We start from the raw sequence: 24295 nt of genomic DNA, 5'->3' as shown, positions 1-24295 counted from the left end.
GAAACACTTTATTTAAGCCACAGTGACCTCTGACAGGTTTTCTGAGACCGCCACATGTTTATGATCATATCTGAATATCCACTAACCTGTCAGTATGTTTTCAGACACCACGTTGACCTGCACCTCCACAGAGTGTTTGGAGGTGTAGGTGATCTCCGCGCTCACATGGGCCACCTCGCCAATGAACATGGGGTGCAGGAAATCAGTGCGCTCCACTCGTGCCAGGGCAGCAACACAGCGGTCCTGCGAGACAAATGAAAAGAAGGATCTGAAGCAGCCTTTTCAGGTGACTATGTTTTCATTTGCTTGGTAACATGTACATGACTTCTCTTGAACCAGTTGCTTAAAGAGACTTGCTGCTTCGTGAGAAATTCGTTTATTAAATAATCCTTAACTTTAATGGACAACCCAGAACATTCTACACTGACCACATGTATGTATGTCTAGAGTTGCCTTATGTAGTTCAAGATCTGTGCTCATATGGAAGTATCTGTTGTTGTTTGAAATCGCTTCAAGACAAACACACGGCCTACAAATACACAGAAAGAGCTTTATATAGTTCAAATAGAGTCGATCTCGAAGGGCTGATTGGTAGAAATTATTTTTTAAGTTTTAATGGCCAGTGGCAGAAAATGTACAACTGTCTGCTGCCCTCTAGTGGATACAGTAACAATTCATAGATTAAAAACTGATTGAAAAACTGATTTTTGGAGGAATTTTTATCAAATGTTCATATATATATATATATATATATATATATATATATATATATATATATATATATATATATATATATGCCTGCATATATTTCTTTTTTTTTTTTTTTGGTTATTAAGCTTTGTAAGCTTTTTTTTTTTATAAACTTCAATACCTTGCAATACCTCATATAGACATATGCAAATAACTATTTTCTTGATGACTAACAAACATGACCAAAAACGTCATGTGGTAAACTGCACTATTACCAGTAATGACGTCTATCTAGTTATAAACAGGTTTGAGCAAGATATTTTTTTTTTAGTAACAACTTTAGTATAGACACTGTTCCGCTGTATTCAGTGTGAAGGGACTGGAAATGTGAGACAGACCAAACTACTCAACTTTTTCTTGCACCTTCAGGCTTGTGGGACCAAATTCCAGAATTAAATCTGTATCGAAAGTGTGAAAAATGTGAAATATACATATTTCACTGCATAAGGCTTTGAACTTATACAGAAGAATATGCTTCTGTATATTGAACACTTATATAATAAGTACTCAGTAGCTATAAAGGAACTTGAAAACAAAGTTATATTGGTACTTGTAAGAAATCTGCTGCTGTTGTTAACTGCAAAAATGCGTCCAAATTTCACTAAAACTTAATTAAGCTATTTACTTACACTGAGTAACAGAACAAAATTTTCACAAACTAAAGGCACCGAAGTCCATCATGGTTGTGTGTTTGACCATCTAGTGTTAATACATACGTGTTGATTTTATTCAGTAAAGAATTATTCTCTAAAAATTTATAGTAAATGTAGTCTGAGATACCTCTAACATTTAATAAAAGAAGTATAAAGATTTAAAGTGCTGTCACGGAGTGTTTTAGGCAACTGACATTTTAAATGTGGTTAAAAAAAAATAAATAAATAAAAAAGGATACAACCCCATCTGAATGTATACGCAGCTAATGGAAAAAAAAGAAGTTATTCTGTCACTTCTGATAAATAACACTCATGTTCAAACATGTTTAAAAGTCATCGAGGAATGAATTTGTAAGCAGTTTTTTATAGAAGTTTTATAGGAGAACAATCAGTGACAGGATGGTGTTATTAAAGGTCAGTATGGAATGATGTGAAGCAGAGCATTTTGCAAACGCTAACAAAAGGCTTACACTGGAGACACTTTCCAAAAATGTTTTTTAAAAAAAAGTCACCATATCAACAATTATTATTATTATTATTATACATAGACCATATACTTATAATTACATGTATAATTATACGTTCATTTTATCATTATTATTAACCTTAGAGACCATTTCATGTCTGGAATTACACAGCAATGCCTTTTCTACATGGAACCGGAAAGCAAAACTATTTGTGTCATTTTCTAGATCTACACCACATAAACACAGCATCTCAACCCTAAAAACCAAGACCACACACCAGTGACTAATAGACTTCTTACTGGAAATAAACAGACTCAGTTTGTGCACTGTCTGATGACATGGTAAAGTAATAGTCATTTCCCCAACACACTTCACTATTGACTCACACCAGCAGTATCTATTTCACTTTTTTTTTTTTTTTTTTTTTTTAGATGAAGTAACATTGCAGCAGAAGTATTCAATTATTTAGTTTGAGGAAACTCATAGCGAACTGTAAAGAGAAGATTTTAGTATTCAGCACTTTCTCTAACTCGCCATGTGTCTCAGCTGATTTAACACAAAGATAAAAAATCCTCCAGAGTAAACTTGCCTGGTGAAAGCAGTCCTGTTTATGAAGTTGCCTGATTTGTTCTATGTTGCTCGCAGTCATTCAAGTTCCTCGACTGAAAAGTGGCACCCTACAGGACTTTTCTGCTTAGGTTAGTCAATTTGTTTAGACTGTAGATAAAAAGGAAAAAGTGAAAATGCTCATTTCTAAACAATTAAGGCTAACCTCGACTTCTTATCTAAGGAATGTTTGGCAGTAAATTGGTCTAGCTGTGGTTTGACCGTATTAACCCAACCCTGATACATAATTCTAAGGAACAAGCAAGTGTTTGTTTTGGATTTCAGAGAAACCCGGAAACCAAGTTACACTCTAGAAAACTATCAATGATCCTAACCAGAACAGTCCATAACTATCAATACAACTTGTTATATAAGTCCTGTTTTTTCATCAACTTTTTTTTCAAGTTACAGTCACTGCAAATCAATACAACCTTCTTCTCTGATTGCTTGCCTTTAGCACAAGGGCTCACTGAATGGTTTGATGAGGATGAAAAAAGTAAATCACATGCGATGGCCTTCACGGTCACCAGATCTCAACCATATGAACAACCAATGGAGAATTTGGAGTGATATGTTCGACAGAGCACTCTATCAACCCAATAATTGAGAGAATATATTTTGGAAGAAAGGTGTTCTTCCCCCAGTACATCTACAAGGTTTTGTAGAATCTATGCCAAGGCGCACTGAAGGTGTTGGTTTTTCCTTTAACTTGTCCCTGTCTGTAAATGTCATCATGTGCGCTATACATTACATGCACTGGGTATAAGGCAAGAAGGAACAGATACCACGATATCTGTCCCTTAAAGTGGTTAAGGCTCTGGACTAATGATCGTAAGGTTGTGGGTTTGAATCCCAGTACCACCAAGCTGACACTGTTGGGCCCTTGAGCAAGGCCTTAAACCCTCAACTTTTCAGCACAATTGTACATCTTTTTGGATGAAAGTGTCTGCTAACTGAAGAAATGTAAATGCAAATTATGGTATAAAGTAGTGAGACAAAAACAAGGCCTGATAATCTAATCTATCTAATATTAGAAATTCACAAAAACTAGACAGTTGTGACATTAACTATCAACAGGAGTTCAGAGATATACAGGAGATATAAAAATGGCAGGTTTTTGTAACGTAAAAAAATGAAACCAAGATAAATCCTGTCAGATCTTTTTCTACCTTTAATGTGATATAGCAAGCCATGAAACCCCTTAGACGGAAGCCCTTTCCCAACAAAAAATAAAAATAAAAAATACATCCAAGCCTTACTCCAATTACCCCAAACCGTGTGGCAAAATATGTTATGGTTATGGAAGCATTCAGGTGAGTAATATATCTAAAAACCTTTAATATCTCATGGTTATTCAGTCATAGTTACAGTTAAAGAACATGCCTACATGTTTCAGCCATTAAGGCCTTCATCAGGGCAAGTCAAAATGAGTGCGTTTAGGCTGTTTCTTCTAAATGTTAGCATATAACAAATAAATAACATACAACATATAAACAGCAACATATAAATAATCACATGATCAGTATAGACAGGTGAGCAATCACATGATTACTGTGGACCAATAAAGTCACATATTCTAAAAGATATGTTCGGAGAAAAAACAAGACAGCTTGTCACCCAAGGAGCACTATATCTACGGTGAAGCATGGTGGTAGCGGCATCAGTATTAGTTAAGGGGTGTGCACAGTTGTGCAACCAGGTTATTGTACATTCTTTTCCCCTAAAACTTTTCAATTTGCTTTAAACTGAATTTTGTTGCTTGCTATATCACGTTATAGGTGGAAAAAGATCTGACATGATTTATTTTGGTTCATTTTTTTTTACATCACAAAAACGTTTTATATTTACTGTATGTCATAAATCCTTTCTTACGTCAGTTATTATAAACAGAAATTCTCATACACTGAAAATACAGACCAAGTAAAATGGCAATGTGCTTAAACAAAACCATTATCTGTCACCTGATAATTAAGCCATGTGCACATGTATATACCATATACATTTGACTGAGAAAATAATACTTTAGATGACCAAAATGTGCAGGGGAGCATAACTCACCCCAGTTTGAGTATTACAGTGGCGAGTTCCTATAATGCACCCAGCTTCCTCAATCATCTTCAGGATTGTCCCACCATGGACGTTACCCACGATGTTGGCGTCATCTGGTCGCATAATTCTGAGAATCACAAACAAACCCAATTATTATCACCTGTAATAACTGGATGTGAGTCAGCAACATCCAACATTGGAGTTTCCATTTTGGAGTTTCGGAGGATGAGTCAATGCATTGTAATTTGTTTATCAAACCTCTGAGACTGTTAAACCTCGGAGACACTGTGGACATTGCAGTGGTTTGTGAGATGGCATAAACACATATTAATCATCCATATCAGTGTACTGGTTACTATGAAAACGTGCCTATGATGGGGACACGTTATTATAGACTGTAAAAGTTTACAATAGACTAAAAGTGCAAAGTATAGACCAATGTAAATACATTAAAGCAGAGAAATAATAATGGAGGAGGCTATGTGCCTCCAAGTTGCGCAACCTAGAACCTATGTACTCTGGTGATACAGAACTTTCTGGCATCCTTAACCAGTTTGTGTAGATGTTAAACAGGAAACACTATCAGAAGAAAGAATACTGATCTGTAACATTCCTCGTCACTGAAATATTTCTCTCATGCGTACACCCTTTGTATCTTTTATACAGTATGTACCTTTATCCTAGAAACGTGCACATAGTGTACCTTTAAAATTTTACTCTAAAAGGTAAACTATATCCACATTTCCAGGTGAAAGATACAAATTAAAGGTAACAATTAGTACCCTTTTTGCTGAGAGTGACCCTGCTGTACTCGGCATACTCAGACCTTTTACAGCTAATTATATCGTTAGGCTAGTTAAATTAAAATTACTTCATTTAGACTTGATATGAGACACAGCATATGACTAAAAGTACATTACAGTAGAATACAGTACATAACGACAAGCTCTAATTCACAAACAGAAGTCCAATGTGTAACTACCTGGTCAGCTGAGTAAGAGCCATTTGTGTGCCAGAATAAACTCCTGAGTCACAAATTAGAGAAGCTGCTTGTGTTTCTAAGCCAAAACAAAAGGAAACCAGGCCTTTAATTCATCACTTCTTCTACTACAGACTATGACATCATCACTATCTCCACCACTAACATGGCTCTCATCCAGACCGGCCCTGCCCTCACTCAGACCATGTGGTTCTGAGCCAATGAGAGTAACCCAGTGACTGACACTGCCGACATGAATTTCTGAGCAAGTGCCCGCCCACAGGAAGTGTTTGAAATGGGCTTGACTTGTATGAATATGTGAGCTTTCTATTGGAGCAGTGGAGGAGCACTAATTTCCCTAACCACACTGGGCAAGTGAAAAACGGCCAACTTGATATGCAGCATTAAGTATGACTATGCAGTATTACAATTATGTTAGTCAAACCAGACATGAAATTCTTAACATTTTGTCATGTTACAACCTGGAACTGAAATGAATTTAATTGGAATTATATTTACAGAGAAAAATCCAATACAGTTTGCAATATTATATACAAATTAAAACAAACTGAAAGTATAAGTATTCACTCTGTTACAGGTTATAAATCAATAATATATGTTCAAAAATTACATACAAAGAGATTTTGATTCTTTGTGTACCAAGAAAGACTCTTTTGTGTATTACTGATTTCTCCTTATCATTAATTCACCCCAAGTTACCAAGGTCTTAAGGCTGTGTCCTACTTTGAAATTCTGTCACCAGAACAAACGTTGTATTGCGTAACTACTGAGTCGCTCCATGAAAACTGCACCCAAACTGTGACATGAGGCTAAAATTCCAGAAAAAGGAATTTTGAAAAACACTCACACCCTTATGCTGATATTACCATCAGGATATAATGGCATATGGGTCAAAAGATATCATCTCCACTTAAACGTGAGTTATGAGGCATCACATTTACTGTGTTGTTCATGTAACAAAAACATGAAAATAACAATGAACTTACAATGAATTACAATAACAATTTGACATTTTGAACGTAACTCATGCAGACACCAAAGCTAACAGTCGCAACAACTTTTAAAAGACCTCGCACCCAAAGCCTCTATACTAAAATAGGGAGTCTTTTAATACAGGAAAGGGTAGAAATTAAAGCAAAAAATGCAGTCAGGTCCATAAGTATTTGGACAGTGACACAATTTTTGGAATTTTGCCTCTGTACACCACTACAATGAATTTGAAATGAAGCAATCAAAACATGATTGAAGTGTAGACTTCCAGCTTTATTTCAAGGGGTTTAACAAAAATATTGCATTAACCATTTAGGAATTACAGTCATACACTCAGAGTCCCTGAGGCTCAGAAGTAATTGAACAAACTAACAATCATAAATATAAGGATTATTTTTAATACTTGGATGCAAATCCTTTGCAGTCAACGACTGCCTGAAGTCTGGAACCCATGGACATCAACAAATGCTGAGTTTCCTTCCTTCAGATGCTTTGCCAGGCCTTTACTGCAGCTGCCTTCAGTTGCTGTTTGTTTGTGGGTCTTTCTGCTTTCAGTTTTGTCTTCAGTAAGTGAAGAGCATGCTCAGTTGGGTTGAGGTCAGGTGACTGACTCGGCCATTTAAGAATATTCCAGTTCTTTGCCTTAAGAAGCTCTTGGGTTGCTTTCGCTGTACGTTTTGGGTCCATCTGTACTGTGAAGAGGTTTCCTATTGCAGCATTTGACTACTTTCACTTTATTGCAGCATTTCACTACTTTCATCCTGCTACTTCTACTTCTATTACTCTTAATTCACCCCAAGGTCTTAAGACTGTGTCCTACTTTGAAATTCTGACACCAGATCAAACATTTTATTCTGTAACTACTGGGTCACGCCATGAAAACTGCACCCAAACTGTAACATGAGGCTAAAATTCCAGAAAAAGGAATTTTGAAAAACACTCACACCCTTATGCTGATATTACCATCAGGACATAATGGCATATGGGTTAAAAGATATCATCTCCACTTAAACGTGAGTTATGAGACATCGCATTTACTGTGTTGTGCATGTAACAAAAACATGAAAATAACAATGAATTTATCAATAAAAATTTGACATATTTGACAAGTCAATAAATAACATTAACAGAATTTTGAAACTAATCAACAATTTGGATCTGAAGATCTGTTCACTTGACTATTTCAAGATAACTCTTTAATCTATTTTCGATCCAATCAACATTTGAGTGAATCTGAGCAGAAAGTATAGCTCTATACACTTCAGAATTCATCCTACTACTTCTGTCAGCAGTCACATCATCGGTAAACACCAGTGACTCAGTTCCATTGGCAGCCATACATGCCCATGCCATAACACTGCCTCCACATGTTTGATGGATGATGTGGTATACTTTGGATCATGAGCCCTTTCTCTTCTTCTCCATACCCTTCTCTTCACATCATTCTGATACAAGTTAATCTTGCATCAGAACTGGGCAGGCTTTTTTTAAGCAAAGACCTCTCTGGCCTTTCTGTTCCTGAGTGTTACCAGAGGTTTGCATCTTGAGGTAAACCGTCTGTATTTACATTCATGAAGGCGTCTCTTGATTGTAGACTTTGACAATGATACGCCTACCTTCTCCAGAGTGTTCTTGACTTGGCTAGATGTTGTGAAGGGGTTTTTCTTCACCAAGGAAAGAATTCTCTGATCATCCACTTCAGTTGTCTTCCCTGGTCTTCCAGGTCTTTTGGTGTTGCTGTGCTCACCAGTGCATTTCTTCTTTATAAGAATGTTCCAAATTGTTGATTTGGCCACTCCTAAGGTTTCTGCTACCTCTCTGATAGGTTTGTTTTGTTTTTTCAGTCGATTGATGGTCTCCTTCACTTGCATCAACACCTCTTTGGACTGCATATTGAGAGTTCCCATGAACAGCTAACAAATGTAAATTCAACTCCAGACCTTTTATCTCCTTCATTTGTCATTAAATAACGAGGAAACAGGCCACACTTGGCCATGACACTGCTTATCAGTCAATTGTCCAGTTACTTTTGAGCCTATGAAAACGGAGGGACTCTGTAAAAATGGCTGTAATTTCTAAACAATTAATGCAATATTTTTGTTAAACCCCTTGTATTAAAGCTGAAAGTCTACACTTCAATCACGTCTTGACTGCTTCATTTCAAATCCACTGTGGTGGTGTGCAGAGGCAAAATTCTGAAAATTGTGTCACTGTCCAAATACTTATGTACCTGACTGTAATTACTGTATTAGGTAATGTAAGGAATGTCACAATTACCAACACTAATTATTGGGGAGAATTTAGAAAGACATTATGTTTTTACAGTAGTTAGAAACAGGATGACTTTGAAATTGTCTCATGTATAACTCAAGGTGTAACACCTTACATGATATTTAACAATATTCACCGCAATGTTAAATTTTATTGCCAATGATTTATATACATTTGAATGGCTGCAGTTTTCATGGATGACCCTACTATCAATTATTCAGTAAAAGATTTTAGTGAAACTGAAAGTAGTTTTGTGAGTAAAACTAGGAGTTTATGGTGTCGAGTAGCCTGGTACCTTATAGACCTCAATTTAAAGAGAAGAATGTATTATTTAAGAGGTTAGATCATGTATTCAGTCTTGATTACTGCCCCATGGTTGCATTAAACCTCACTGTGTTCCTTCTACAAGAAATCACAGATCCATGATTCACAAGAATTAGGATTCACATGCAGATTAAGTCCAGAGTAATGACTTTTGAATAACCAATATACAATCCCACTGCCATCGTGAAAATAAGACAAATTCTTACACCACTGTGTAATACCAAATTTTTCACAACTGTATAACACATAATGCTGATCTGGTGACATAAGATGTGTCACACGATCTTGTGTCAGTTTTGCCCCTTTTTTTCAGCAAATGTTTAGTACATTTGATTCTTGATTAGCACTCATGAGACCACACGTTCATATGCGTCTCAACAGACAACCTTGAATAAGCTTTTGGAAAGGCCATTTTTTAATCTGACCAGTGGAGTGAGTTGCTTCACAACAGATGGCCACAAATAGTTGATCATTAACAAGAAATCTTTGATGTGTATGTCTCTATTTATCACACATGACCAGTTTGATTTTTGTGAACATGATCCTAGAAGCAGTGCATAACCTCTCTTGAATAGCCATGTAGGTTGTACACTTTTTATATAAGATCTTTCAAGTTTTATATCCATATAGCACAAGAGAACAAAACACTATACTATAAAACAGAACAGAAACATAGGCTGTATATTTTACCATATACAACTGAATATATTCCTACCTGGGTAGAGTACAGTGCAGAAAGCATTGGACTTCTTTCAGTAAAATCCGACTATTTAGCATGTTTCCGAAGAGTTCAGGCAAAACTAACACAGCTCACAGCTCAACCATTGCATTTAAAACACTCAGAATATCCTTTTGACGTCATCTCTTCTATCCACAATAGTAGGTGAATTCAGTATCCGTGCAACAGCTGCAGGTTCAGAAAATGTCTGTATCTCAAATAAATAATGTGTGTCTTTGCAGTTTTCCGTTGCGTACTATTAAAGTTTGAGAAGTCAGTCATTATTTAACCTACAATCCATACCAAGTATTAGGTAAATATACAGTACACTGAAGGAACATTAGCCTGTATTAATGTTGAATTCCTTAAACAATACAGATGGCTAATTCATAAGAAGAGTGGCTGATTAGTATTTAGAATTAAACCTGTATTGTGTTAAACCCAAAGCAGCACAAGGTTGAGCACAATGGGGCTCATTTTTCATACTGGACATCATTTTGAGCACTTACACAAGAAATGTGTCATATATTCATGAAAATCCTGTTAGTTTGGAAATACATTTATATCCTACAAGAACTCCTGAAATTGTGTAAATAAACATATAAGGTGACGCACTACTGTGAACCTTGATTGATAAGGTTCAAATTGCATAATTGGCCATAGTTATTGCAATTTAATACACAGATTATGTTGCAAAGTTTAAAATTACTGATTTATTTCAACTGCATGCACAAATTTAATGAACAATTTGTGAAACTTTCACATTAAAGACCAAAACAAATCCACAAATTAAGACAAATAAGACTAGGCATTCAGTTACAAAAAAGTAATTCTGTCCTATAAAAGGATGAAGTGTTAGTGTGTGTCTATGGGAGCCAACACGCTTTAATGGCTGAGCTGCATAACTGGACCTTAGTAGGCCTCTTTTACCATTTAGTCATTTTGGTGTTTTTCAGCTCTGTGAGCTTTGCCGAGCTTTGATGGAGTTTTATGGGGTGGGGGTCACTAAACGCAAATGGGCCGCGTGAACGCACTTTGTCATTTACGGCTGTTTGGTATTTATCAACATACAAACATGAGTACAAAAGAAAATCAGCATTACTGAAACTTTTATAAATCTGGCAGGTGTTAGATCAGTGCCCCAACTTCAGGTATAGTTTTCCAAAAGCCTTTCTACACGATGTTGTTGTTCTTATTCTTTCGGCTGCTCCTGTTAGGAGTCGCCACAGTGGATCATCGGTCCACATATTTGATTTGGCACAGTTTTTATGCCAGATGCCCCTCCTGATGCAACCCTCCCCAATTTTATCCAGGCTTGGGACCAGCACTTGGAGTGCTGGGGTTGGTTCCCCGGGCTGGGAGTTGAACCCCTAGCCGCAGCGGTGAGAGAGCACAGAGGCCTAACTACTAGTCCTGCAGGGACCCAAAAGCCTTGCTACATGATAGCCATTGCTAAATGGTCAAGCTGTAAACAATGGTCAGGTTGTAAACTCTCTTTCACATGATGGCTGTTGTACTATTAAGTGAAGCACATAACCTTATAATTGGACAGCTTTGCAGTAGCGAATGGTTCACATTTTCAGTCTATCTTTCATTTCTGTTTTCACAATTTGCAAAGCTTCCTTTCACTTTGCCAGGCAAACTGTATAACAAAATGTATAAATGTATAAATGCAAAGTGTATAACTTTGAGTCCCTTTGTTGCAAATCATGCGTCACGGTTGCACATTTAGAGACCATAATGCCATAAGTCCATAGTTCATATTCTCTTCCAGTCCCATAAAACTCATAAAAGTCACATAATATACACTGAAAGAGTGCAGATTGGCCTCCCAGTCATGTGTGTTAGTAAGTGTGCAGAATAAAAATGGAGAACTGGGAGAACTTTTTGTCTAACAGAGCACTCTTAGGAACAAAAGGCTTTTGTCATAGTTAATGGTTCTAGTTTTTGAAACTTAGATTTGTTACAAACCATGTGTCACATGATACTAGATAGAACTTGTACGACTTCCACCAGAGGGACAAACCGAATAACCCATAAAGGTGAGGCCAAGCTAGGGTCCATTTCTCAGCTGCTACACCACAGAAAACGATTCCATTTTGAAGTAACCTTCAAGACACAAATGGTGTATCCTTCATGGAGAGGCAGAGCTGTCCATCTCTACAATTAAGACACCTAGACTTATATATATGTACACCGATCAGCCATAACATTAAAACCACTGACAGGTGAAGTGAATAACATTGATTATCTCATTACAGTAGCACCTGTCAAGGGGTGGGATGTATTAGGCAGCAAGTGAACAGTCAGTTCTCAAAGATTGTGTGTTGGAAAAAATGGGCAAGCATAAGGATCTGAGCAACTTTAACAAGGGCCAAATTGTGATAGCTAGACAACTGGGTCAGAGCATCTCCAACATGGCAGGTCTTGTGGGGTGTTCCCGGTATGCAGTGGTTAGTACCTACCAAAAGTGGTCCAAGGAAGGACAACCGTTGAACCGGTGACAGGGTCATGGGCGCCCAAAGCTCATAGCTCGCACATAGGGAGCGAAGGCTAGCCCGTCTGGTCTGATCCCACAGAAGAGCTACTATAGCATAAATTGCTGAAAAAGTTAAAGCTGGCTATAATAGAAAGGTGTCAGAACACACTTGCTTGCTGCATATGGGGCTGCGTAGCCACAGACCGGTCAGAGTGCCCAATGTGACCCCTATCCACCAGCGAAAGCACCAACAATGGGCACGTGAGCATCAGAAATGGACCATGGAGCAATGGAAGAAGGTGGCCTGGTCTGATGAATGACGTTTTCTTTGACCTCATGTGGACGGCCGGGTGCGTGTGTGTTACTTACCTGGGGAAGAGGCAGGGGGTTTTAATGTTATGGCTGATCGGTGTATAGATAGATAGATAGATAGATAGATAGACAGAATATGTAAAAACTGCTTTACGACATTAACGAGGTGGTCCGGATTTATTATTTCCCCTATTTCAAGAAAGTTCTTATAGATATCTTTAATGGGGGCAGTGTCGTGCAGTTCCATACACGTCGAATACTTCCGCATAGCATACGGTTCACTTCCGCAGAGCAACCAGTCGCGCCTTCCTGTAGGCTTTAGGCGCTTCCACTGTACTCTAAACATGCAAGTTTACATACCTGGATGTGACAAGCGCCAAACCCCTCGACATTGTCCCTAAAGGAAGACGAAACATGTTCATGTGTGTTGACACGTGGGCTCAATCCTAAATGGCTCTCTATTTACTATATATGTGCACTACATAGGTCGTAAGAGAGCCATCACTGTAAGCAGGATGTAGCGCGTGCATATAGGGAGTACAATCCTATTTGGAATTCAGCCGTGAGTTTACGTGATGACGTTGCTCTTACGTCTGTAATGAGTGTAGTTACACCTGGCTGCCACTAGAGGGCCGGAAGCCGGGCAGAGAATGGCCGGTAAATAACGCGCCAACTAATTTCTAATGGCCTTTTCTCAGTTGTTAAAGCTGGAATTATGAAATTATTCTATGTAGATTTGATGTCATATAGTGTTTTTTTCCTGTCATAAAACATTCATTCCGGAACACATAGCTAGCCGCTAAAACCCAAGCTTTGAACACTGACATTATGCACATGCATAGCTCAACACGCTCGTGCGCCACGCAGCTTTACACCTTATATCCGGATGCGGTGTTATTCAGTCCTGCTATAGCCCTGATGACCTCTGAATAACCTTGTAGGCTCTTTCTCAGCATCATGTGTGTTCAGGTCATCACATGCTACATAAACAGGAGGCGTCAAAATACGCCGGCATCCGATAACTAATGCTTCCTGTAAAGCCATACGACCGGAACGCAATGCTCACTGGTAGTAATCCTAGCTTTTATGGTTATAATAATAATGATGATGATTATTCTTATTTCAGACATGCACAGAGCGCGGTAGAGACACTGGATTGTTATGTGATCTGTCTGTTACAGCTAAACAGCGGGGATTACCGGGGCCGCGCGCGCGCGCACGCACGCGACGTGTTGCGACGCTAGTCTGGTTGCCTGAAAGATGCGATGCGGTCTATAAGCAGTGAGAAAAGCCGAGCCTTTAGCAAGAGTCAGCCTGCTTACATCTTACCTGCATATCTGAATGGACGGTGAGGATGATGGGGAATTTGGAGCAGACATGACGGGTGGTGTGTGTGCAGCCCTGCTGTCGGACATCACAGTCTCCAAATGACACTGAATGACTCGGAGCACACGGGCTTTGGAGGGTGAATCGATTCACCGGATACTGTGCTATTACACACACACACATACACGCTAGAGCTAACAGATAATATAATGCATTATTAAAGAAATCTGGGGATGGGTTAAAATGAGAGATTTTTCCTTATGTCATTAAATTTTTATTTATTTATTTATTTTTTTTTGCAAAGGACAAGTAATATATAGCTGCACCAACTTTAATACTTCAATATACACATTCATCCATCCAGCCAGCCATTTTCTGTACCACTTATCGTACACAGGGTCATGGGGGAGCCTGGAGCCTATCCAAGGGAACTTGGGGCACGAGGCAGGTACACCCTATCACAGGCCACAATCTCACACACTACAGACAATTTGGAAATGCCATTCAGCCTATAGTGCATGTCTTTGGATTAGGGGAGGAAACCCAGCGTACCCAGAGAAAACCCCCGAAGCATGGGGAGCACATGCAAACTCCACACACACAGGGCAGAGGCAGGATTCAAACCCCCCAACCCCAGAAGTGCGAGGTAACAGTGTTGACCAATAATCCACTGTGCCCCCTCTCTACACGTTCACATCCAATCATATGGCAGTAGTGCAGTGTATAAACCCTTGCAGATACAGGACAAAAGTTTCAGTTAAAGTTCACATCAAATGTGGAAACTGGCCAATTTTTTTTCCAAATCTTTAACTGTCCAGCGTCTGTGAGTCTGTGCCCTCGGTAGTCTCAGATTCCTGTTCTTGACTGACAGGAGTGGAACCCGATGTGTTCTTCTCAAGGTTACAGCATTCTGAACTGCTTTTTTGCTCACCACAGTTGTAAAGAGTGGTTATTTCAGGTATCATAGCCTTCCTGTCAGCTCAGAACAAGTCGTTCCTATCTGACAGTTTCTGACAGATTCTTATCAGCAGTTTCGGAAATACCTAAACCAGCCCACCTGGCACCAACAACCATGTCATGGTAAATGTCACCAAGATCAGATTTTTTCCCCCACAATTCTGATGATTGATATGAACATGAATGAAGCTCTTGACCTGTATCTGAATGATTTTATGTGCTGGGCTGCTGCCACATGATTGGCTGATTGAATAATTAAATGAGATGTTGTGCTACTACACCAGGAAGTAATAAGTTCTTCAGTACATGTCGTTCAACCTTGTGCTCCTTTACAATAGTAATGGTTGAGTCATTGGACGCCCAAGTGAACCATATTATAGGCCCACATTTACTATATAGCTTAGTGTAATTCTGGCAAGTAGCCTGGTGTACAGGTGTTCCTATTAAAATGGCTGACAGTCAGGTTGGGGGCAACAGCCATAACATGGGCACACTTGCTATGTAGAAAATCCCAAATCAGATTAATTCTATTGATATTGTGCATGAAAGTAGCCAAAAGCAGGACATTTATTACTCCAATTACATTTGTGAATGAAAAGCATAGCTATGAGCAAAGCTGTGGTAATGAATAAATTAATATTTTGGTCATTTAGAGTTCCATAAAACCATTTTATGCAGGTAGTTTGAATGATATAGAAAGCCATTTTTGAGTCTCTGTGCAAAAGAGTTTCACATATTTACATGAACAAATGGTTAATAAATTCACAGTAAGAATGACAAAAGCTACAAGGGGTATTTTTAAAAAAAAGAAAAAAATCTATAACAAAGAAAAACTAACAGGTTAAATGCAAGACAAAAACTTGTGTGGAAAAGAGAGTCTCTGGCAGTATGAGATAGATAGCCTTGCCCTATGTGTATGAAACTACTGACTGAATAACAGGAGGCTGTTTATTTTATGAACACTTTTAAACAAACTATGAGTAATTTTGCATGAACTTCATGGCTATATTTGTCCTGTGTACTGAGTGCTTTTTACTTTCTTTTTAATTAGGATATTTATTATTTATTTTCCTGTTGTGATAAAAGCAGAAGTCATCTGAATCAAATGTGCGTAAATAAATTTCACCACAAGGTGGCAGCAGAGACCATCGCACCGATAATCAAACCCACGTGGTGTTTTGTGGGGGCTTTGTATGATTGCACTTTGCATTTTGCGTTTTGAGCTGAGTCACAGTTAAAGTGCACTTATGAAATCATAATGTAATGCAATAGGTTATAATCCAAATGATGAGTAAAAATGACCCTAATACACTTTGCTCTTTGCGGAAAGACATGGTAGGAAGTAATACCTTCTTCAGTACACGTCTTTTAATGTGTAGGAGAAATGGCTTCAGATCTTGTGCTACTTTACAGTAGTAATGGCTGAGTCACTGGACACCCAGGTGAACCATATTATAGGCCCACCTTCATTATCCTAGTGTATTTCCGGTCTGGAGTATGACACTTATCCAGTCCTTCATTTCTGTGTTAAATCTGTGACTTAAAAACACCTCATTGTACTTAAGTCGAATAAACAGAGGCAAAACATTTGGTTAGCCCATTTCTTTTATTTAAAAGTACAGAATAATTACATAAACAAACAAAATAAATACTACATCTCTTCAAAAATGAGACCGTCTAACACATCAAACGTGTTTACAAGTAAACAATAAATAAATAAATAAATAACACGTCTCTAAAAATGAGACTGTATAACACACCAAACGTGTTTACAAGTAAACAATAAATAAATAAATAACACGTCTCTCAAAAATGAGACTGAATAACACATCAAACGTGTTTACAAGTAAACAATAAATAAATAACACGTCTCTAAAAATGAGACTGTATAACACATCAAACGTGTTTACAAGTAAACAATAAATAAATAACACGTCTCTAAAAATGAGACTGTATAACACATCAAACGTGTTTACAAGTAAACAATAAATAAATAAATAACACGTCTCTCAAAAATGAGACTGAATAACACATCAAACGTGTTTACAAGTAAACAATAAATAAATTACACGTCTCTCAAAAATGAGACTATAACACATCAAACGTGTTTACAAGTAAACAAAGAAAATAATAAATAACACGTCTCTCAGAAATGAGACTATAACACATCAAACGTGTTTACAAGTAAACAAAGAAAATAATAAATAACACGTCTCAGAAATGAGACTGTATAACACATCAAACGTGTTTACAAGTAAACAAAAATAATAAATAACACGTCTCTAAAAATGAGACTGTAAACAAAGAAATAAACAAAGTAAACAAAGAGAATAAACAGCACATCTCTCAGAAATGAGACTTTAAAACACAACATAATGTGCTTACGAGTGAAATAATCTGCACAAACTCAGAATACTGAAGTGGAAGAGCACATGTCTTACACTGGACAACCCCCAGGGTCTTACATAGGCGTTTTCTACAAGCCCTCACCCTCAACCCCAAACCGCACGCGCGCGTTATTTACAGCTTCCGCGCAGGATCTCTAAGAAAACGAACCGATAGATACAAACGAGCGAATTTTGACAAAGCGAACAAGTATACAATACTTAAGTAAAAATCGACTTGACTTAGTACCTCAAGTCAGCACGCTATACATAGCTGCAAGTATTTACAACTCATCTCTAGGCTGTTTATGTACATTATTTAACAAGTAGCATGAAGCGCGTGCCGCTTCTCTGCAGCTACCACGGTCTCCACACGGGCTGAGCGGCGACCTGTGGCGCATCCTGAGCTCTCTCCGCAGTGACGCTCGCGCGCTTTTCTCTCCGAGTGATGTCGATCCATTTCCGGCTCAGAAGCCGCTCGTGCTGGATCGGTGAGAGCGCGCTGGAGGTGCGAGCGCTGCACGTGCGGCAGGCCGGCGAGCTCGAGCGCAGCGACTGCTGGATGAAGTCGTGCACGCGCGCGCAGGTTTCACGGTCGAGGCTCGTGCGCGGGAGGAGCGCGGAGACCCGCTGCAGGCACGCTTCATAGCCCTCTCTGTAACTGTCTGCAGCATCTGGGGACCAAAATAAAGAAGGCATGCACTTTAGTTTTCTTTGCGTCTGAGATATTAGATTCAAAAAATAGAAAATAGGCAAGAAAAGAAAAAGAGCGCGCACCATTTATCGGAGTCTGAGGGACATCAGTGAGGAATTTGACCGTCATTTCCAGGATGTCTGCTTTCTCGAGCTTCGAGTAGCGACAGTTCTGAAACACAAAACAAAAGAAACATGAGTTCAACCTGCAGAAGGCACCAAACTCCTTAGATTTCTAAACAGATCTGGATGCATCTGTAAATGGAACTGAACTTCTACTTACATCTTTTCCCATCAGAGGAAGGATGAGGTTTTTCAGCTGGCTGAGGCAGTCATTAATGCGCGCTCGTCTGCGCTTCTCCATCAGAGGTTTTAAGGTTTTTCGCAGCTCCGAGGCCTCTTTTCTCATGGCCACCGTGCTGGCACCGCGGGGCGGGAAAGACACAGCTGGAGTCATTCTTGATTCCTGCAGAGATGTAGTCTTCTCTTACGATGAGGGGTTTCTGCCTGAGCAGCGGTCAGCGCGCGCTATTTATCCACGCTCACCGCGTCATGGGAACGCCCACCACAAGCCACGCGCGCGCACCAACGCTAAAGTTTTGAGGCGCAGAACAATAGGCTGGCGTTTAAAAATCTGTGCACGTGATCACTTTTCATTCATTTAGGTTTCCATACGCTTTTTGACATTCTTATCTGAATAAAATTCTGCCTCTGTGCTACTAACCGACGTTCTATCAAAAATGCATGATTACTTCTGAATCCAGAAAACGTGTGTTGTGATGTGTTTTTGTCTGAGGCATTTTTTTTTATCAACAATCTTTTGGTATAATGCTATTTAATCTATATCTGTGAACTCTCAATAGGAGTAAGTACTATTTCACCACGACGTGAACTGAGAGCTAGCAATTTAAAACCTAATGTTTAATATCTGTTGATGCATATAATATACAACTTATAAACATCCCGTTAATGGTGTGTAATAAAATATATATGCTTTTATATATAGAGGAGGGTGTGAGACAAAAAGGAGGGAACACAAGGAATGGATGTGCAATGGGCTGGGGTGGGTGTGTGTGGGGGGTGTTGAGTATCTATAATTTAAATTACAAGCACAGATCCCCAAGCCACGCCATTTTTAAGTAACATCTGCTTGTAAAATTTGATCAACAATAGTTTTTTCCCTTGACGTGTACATGCGATGACGTAGGCGTTCACCTGCATCCATGGTGCGCGAGGGTTGGTGTATGTGTGTGTGTGTGTGTGTGTGTGTGTGTGTGTGTGTTGGGGGTGGGGGGGCATTGAATGGCGTCTCTACGTTTGGCTTATGTTTAGTTTAAGGAGTCCACTAACCCACATGATGAAAGGTCTAGAAAATGGGTATCCAACATGTAAGATACAGATGTTCTGTATTTTTACGCATTAGAAGGAAATCTTTGCGTTTTGGGTATCCTGGCTACGACGCACGACTTAAAAGCGTCGTATTTGTGACCATAACGTTTGCATCGACTTTGAAGCAAGCGTGAGGGCTTTGTGTGGTGCACACACAGAAATATTTTCAGTTTGTAACCCGTGCATCCCCACGGGATCCACGCGTCCAGCACGCGTCATGGCGAGGAGACCAGATGGCCTCCTAGATAACTATCCACCCCCTCCCTCCTTGTGCGCAATGGGCATGCCTATGTACGATCCATCTCCCAATGTGTTTTTTTCTGTGCATACACTTTAGTTTTTGAAAAATATTTGGCGTCAGTGCATGGCCCATCTGCATGCCTGTCATCAGTGGATTTGGATTACAGATGATCAGACAAAAGAAGAAGCGTTTCTTGGTGTTTTGCGCGTGCTCATTGGCTGGCTGTTGGCTTGGGAACTTTACGGCGTGTTGTTTAAACCCCCTCTTTGGGACAAAGCGACGCGTGTTTATCATTTTCATGTCTGAAAAAAACAGCTTGGTTGGGGGAAAAGGCATTAGAAGGCTAGTATCTGCCAAATATCCTTTACATAATTGCTGTCAACATGATCAAAAGCGTATGTGTGACTTTGTGAGATATCAAAAAATGTAGTTTTGGGTTTAGTGTACGATGCAACTCCTTGTTTTTCAGGTGTATGGAAGTTTAGAGTTACTCCTGCGCATTTCTCTATGCGCGCACTTGTGCGCAATTCGGTTTCACATGCTGGCGGATAGATGCATCCCACGAACAAGAAGAGTTACTGGCGTGCTTTATATTTAGTTTTAAATTTAAGAAAATGTTATCAGGATTGCACGAGCGAACACAAGGGAGCGACAGAGGCTCCCCGCTCAATAGCTTGTAACCGCTCCGCACGCGCCCCAATTCCCCGCGGGCTCCTTAATTACCGGCCGCACGAGCCACTCGGCGCGGGCACAGACCTGTGAACCCGAGAACTTTTTTTTTTTTTTTGCATGAATTGCGTTCGGTTGGGGTTTCTTTTGTCCTCAGAAACGCGTTTAGCGTGGGTGCCCCATCTGTGAATGCGCAACTGGAGAGCGAGCTTTTTTTGTCCAGGGTTTGGGAATGATGAGGTTGGATGTTTCCTAGTAGGAGAACAAGTGTGATGACTGAACAGCAAGCAGACGTGTTGTTTAAACCCCCTCTTTTTTAAACCCAAGCATTGTGGTGTGGGGAACAATGCACGTCTACACCAGCCAGGCTCTTATGCATGAGGAGAAAGCGACGCACAATGTTTTAGCTCACGTGTAACGACTCAGGGCAGATTGAGCACGTTTTCAGAAAATGTCCTGTTTCCTTTGTCTGAAACTGAAGTCTGTTTAAGGCATTTTTGCCTTCAATAAACAACTTTACTAGGCCTACCATAATATATTAACTAATGTATATATATAACAGAAATAATATGCTTATTAATAAATGCTTTACTTACAAATATAATTTTGCATCCCTTATAATCATAATTATTATTCTGTCATTGAAGTTTAAGTTGTTTTTCCTTAAAAAGTATGAAACCTGGACTATTGCTATACCACAAATAAGTGTGAAGATCATATATGTAGTATGAAATCATGGCTTCTGTACTCTATATGCTATATATTTCCAGACAACCATTTGAAATTCAGTCATTATCTTAAACATTGTTGCTTATAGAACATTGCATTTTATTTTCTCAATATACACTATATATACGCTATATACACTATATACTGTGTATATTATGAAAGGCTATTAGGGAATTAAGGAGGTAAGATGAGAAGAAAAAGAGGACAAAGAGAGGAAAAGAGCACGCACTATTCATTCTGAAGTGGACTACTGCTTACAGCTCAACAAAAATCTTCATTAATAATGAATAAGGAAAATATCTTCCAAAAGTAATGTTTTCTTTTTGTTGTGTAATCTATAACAATTAAACTAAACTAAAGTAAAATGTGCCAATGTGTCCTATAGGAGCACAAGCTGAGGAGAACTGACAGATTAAAGACCAGCTGCAGTTTGTGGAAAATGCATGGTGATAGTCTGCAGATAATCACTGGCTGATGTAGCAGTTAATATCTTACTGTGCTGAGAGATTATGCTTGTTAGACAAGCCGCTCCATAAAACATTATGTGCAGTGCAATCAGAAAAAAAACTAGGATATAGATGAATGTATTCATTATAATAGAATTTTGGATATTTTTGCCTCACTCTAACAAAAGCACACTCTCATTTTTTCTCTCTCTATTGTCTCCCAGACATCCATCAGGTGATATCATAAAAAGCAGAACTGCTCCCGTCCACCAAGCAAGAGGTGAGAATGTTGAAATTTTATTTTTGAAAAATCACTATGTATTCCTTCTGCCTTTTCAGTTTTGTTCCTCATGTTGTCTTTAAATAAATGTCCTTGCATCCATCTGTTTGTTATTGACATTTAAATTATAACTGCTTATAATTAGTTCATGTACATAAAACTGGTAGAAGGATATATTATTCCCTGAATAAGTACAGGAAGACAATAAGAATATGTGTGATTATATTGATTATATTAAAATCTATTCTTTGTTAATTTGGCTGAAAAACCATATATTTTTCAGATACCCTTAACAGTAAGATGTTGCTGAGGAAGTAGGGGTAAGGATTTTGGAGCACACTGAATCAGATGACATGGGGGAGGAGTGTTGTCTGCTATTCTTCAAGTGCACTGAATGCAAAACTGAATGCAGCAAATGTTATACTGTAAACTAAGAAATGTTTTATTCAGCAAGCTCTGTGCATGTACAAACAATTTCTCAGTGTGAACCTATTAAATGTACTTTAGTATTTACATATTTGTGGCTATTATTACTTGTTACATGTTTTATTGCATTCTGAAATGCCATGCACTCAAAATTTGCAGTATTTTTCTGTACTTGATATTGGGGAAAAGATTTAGACCAAAGAATGGGTTGTTCACATTAAAGTGTTCACCACATAGAAGTAACATTATTATGTAACATAACAGTTGCATTTCAGCCCAAATTTCATATTGTTTCAACTATAATCACGCCTTTTTTATGCAAAGATAAACACTCTGGTAATATACAAGAGTGTCTGGACAAGATGAAGTGTAAAGGGTAAGTTTGTCAACTTGTGTTTCAAAGGAGCAAAACTAGTCATTCACTATTAGAAAAGTGGCTGGTTTTCTTGATATTTTTTCAGCTGCATTATCTGACACATGTGTTTGTACATGTGCATACAGTATATGTATCGGCCAGTATGGAAACTAAAATATAACTGGGTCATAGGTTTTTAGTTTTTAGTATGCCACAAAATACCTAAAGTCAATAAACAATTGTGAAAAATTCTCTTGTTCTCTTGTCTGGTGACAGAATAAAGCAGGGGTCTGACTCGGATAACCAGCTGCTAACCCCCACCCCAAGTCCTTAAAGCAAGGGGCCACCAGACACCTGGTGATGGCAAGCATAGGTTTTGTTTTGTCAATGGGCTGGAGCAGGAAAGGAGTAGAAGAAGTGGTGGACAGGCTCCATGTTTAAAGACAGCAGGTGACTTTAGTGGTTTTATAGGTATTCACCTTGAACACTTCCACTTTTTGTAATGCTACAACCTGAAATGGACTTAATTAGAATTATACAGTATTCTATATACAGCCAAAGGTTTGTGGACACATGATCATCACACTCATATGTACTTGTTGAACATCTCCTTCCAGATTTATTACCCCCTTTGCTGTTATAATAACCTCCATTCTTCTGGGAAGGCTTTCCACTAGATTTCAGAGCATGGCTGTGGGGTTTTCTGCCCATTTAGCCACAAAGAGTATTAGTGAGGTCAGGCAGTGATATCAGGCAAGAAGGCCTGGGACACATCGGCTTTCCAGTTCATCCCAAAGGTGTTCAGTGAGGTTGAGATCAGGGTTTTGTGCAGGCCACTCAAGTTCTTCCACTCCAACCTTGGCAAACCATGTCTTCATGGACCTTGCTTTGTGCACAGGAGCATTGTCATGTTGGAACCTGTTTAAGCCTCTTAGTTCTAGTGAAGGGAAATTGTACCGCTACAGCATACAAAGAAAGTCTAGACAATTCTGTGTTTCCAACTTTGTGGCAATATTTTGAGGAAGGCTCACATATGAGTGTAATGGTCAGGTGTCCACACACATTTGTCCATATCGTGTATGCCATGAATCTACACAACATAGCCCATAATATTGAAGTGAGGGGCAGGGGAATCAATACAGTTCGCAATAGTACTTACAAATAAAAACACAACAAAATTGCATAGATATTCACCCCTGTTGCTGTGAAACCCTTAAATTAATTTCAGTGCCAATCAAAAATCACATAATTAGTTGTATGGAGTTCACCTGTGTGCAATTAAAGCTTCACGTGATCTCAATATCTGTTTCTGAAAGGCCCAAGAGTTTGTTAGATAACATATCTAAACAAAGAGCATCATGAAGACCAAGGAGCTATCAAGTCCAGGACTAAGTTATGGAAAAGTATCAATCAAGATTTTTTTAAGAAATATCTCAAACACTGAACATTCCACAGAGCAACATTAAAAAAATATGGCACAAACATGAGGATAGACAAGTCAGAGAAGCAACCAGAAGGCCAAGGGTAAGGCACAACATGATGCTACCACCAACATGCTTCACTGTGTGGAGGATGTTCTCAAGATGAAGAGCAGTGTTGGGTTTCCACCAAATATAGTAATTTCTTCTAAGGCCAAAACATTCAGTTTTGGTCTCATCAGACCAGAGAACTCTTTTCCACATGTTTGCTGAGTCTCCAACATGCCTTTTGACAAATTCTAAACAGGATATCATATGGCATACCAGTCTTTCATAAAGCCCAGCTTTGTGGTGTGTCCAGGT

At 38.8% G+C, this 24295-nt stretch overlaps 2 protein-coding genes and 1 long non-coding RNA gene across 6 annotated transcripts in view; 1 reads left to right on the top strand and 2 right to left on the bottom strand.

Moving 5' to 3' along the window:
* Positions 1–14095, bottom strand: part of acot7 (acyl-CoA thioesterase 7) — a 71959-nt gene extending 57864 nt beyond the window's left edge. Inside the window, exons 1-3 of one of the 4 annotated variants that reach the window (XM_026925541.3) lie at positions 13949–14095; positions 4535–4652; positions 87–243 (exon numbers count right to left, since the gene is read on the bottom strand). In XM_026925541.3, the coding sequence (XP_026781342.1) occupies positions 87–243; positions 4535–4652; positions 13949–14034 (361 nt within the window). In that variant the 5' untranslated portion in view covers positions 14035–14095. Of the gene's footprint in view, positions 1–86; positions 244–4534; positions 4653–5507; positions 5662–12293; positions 12315–12979; positions 13166–13948 lie in introns of those variants that run through there. The other 3 variants (XM_026925542.3, XM_053236183.1, XM_026925543.3) reach the window with 3 other exon arrangements.
* On the top strand, positions 149–22946 carry LOC117597852 (uncharacterized). The gene is made up of 3 exons (XR_004578617.2): positions 149–286; positions 21678–21733; positions 22017–22946. It is a non-coding gene; the product is annotated as an uncharacterized LOC117597852 (long non-coding RNA).
* LOC113533405 (transcription factor HES-2-like) lies at positions 16584–18464 on the bottom strand. The gene is made up of 3 exons (XM_026925544.3): positions 18263–18464; positions 18064–18151; positions 16584–17960 (listed from the first exon to the last, which is right to left on the bottom strand). Exons 1-3 carry the CDS (start codon positions 18434–18436, stop codon positions 17644–17646), a joined length of 579 nt encoding a protein of 192 aa, XP_026781345.3. The 5' UTR covers positions 18437–18464; the 3' UTR covers positions 16584–17643.
* Positions 22947–24295: the final 1349 nt, after the last annotated feature.

The sequence above is a fragment of the Pangasianodon hypophthalmus genome, chromosome 8 (assembly GCF_027358585.1).
Source record: "Pangasianodon hypophthalmus isolate fPanHyp1 chromosome 8, fPanHyp1.pri, whole genome shotgun sequence".
Lineage (NCBI taxonomy): Eukaryota > Metazoa > Chordata > Actinopteri > Siluriformes > Pangasiidae > Pangasianodon > Pangasianodon hypophthalmus.
The sequence above is the reverse complement of the archived record's forward strand: the minus strand, read 5'-3'. Positions and strand labels throughout refer to the sequence as shown.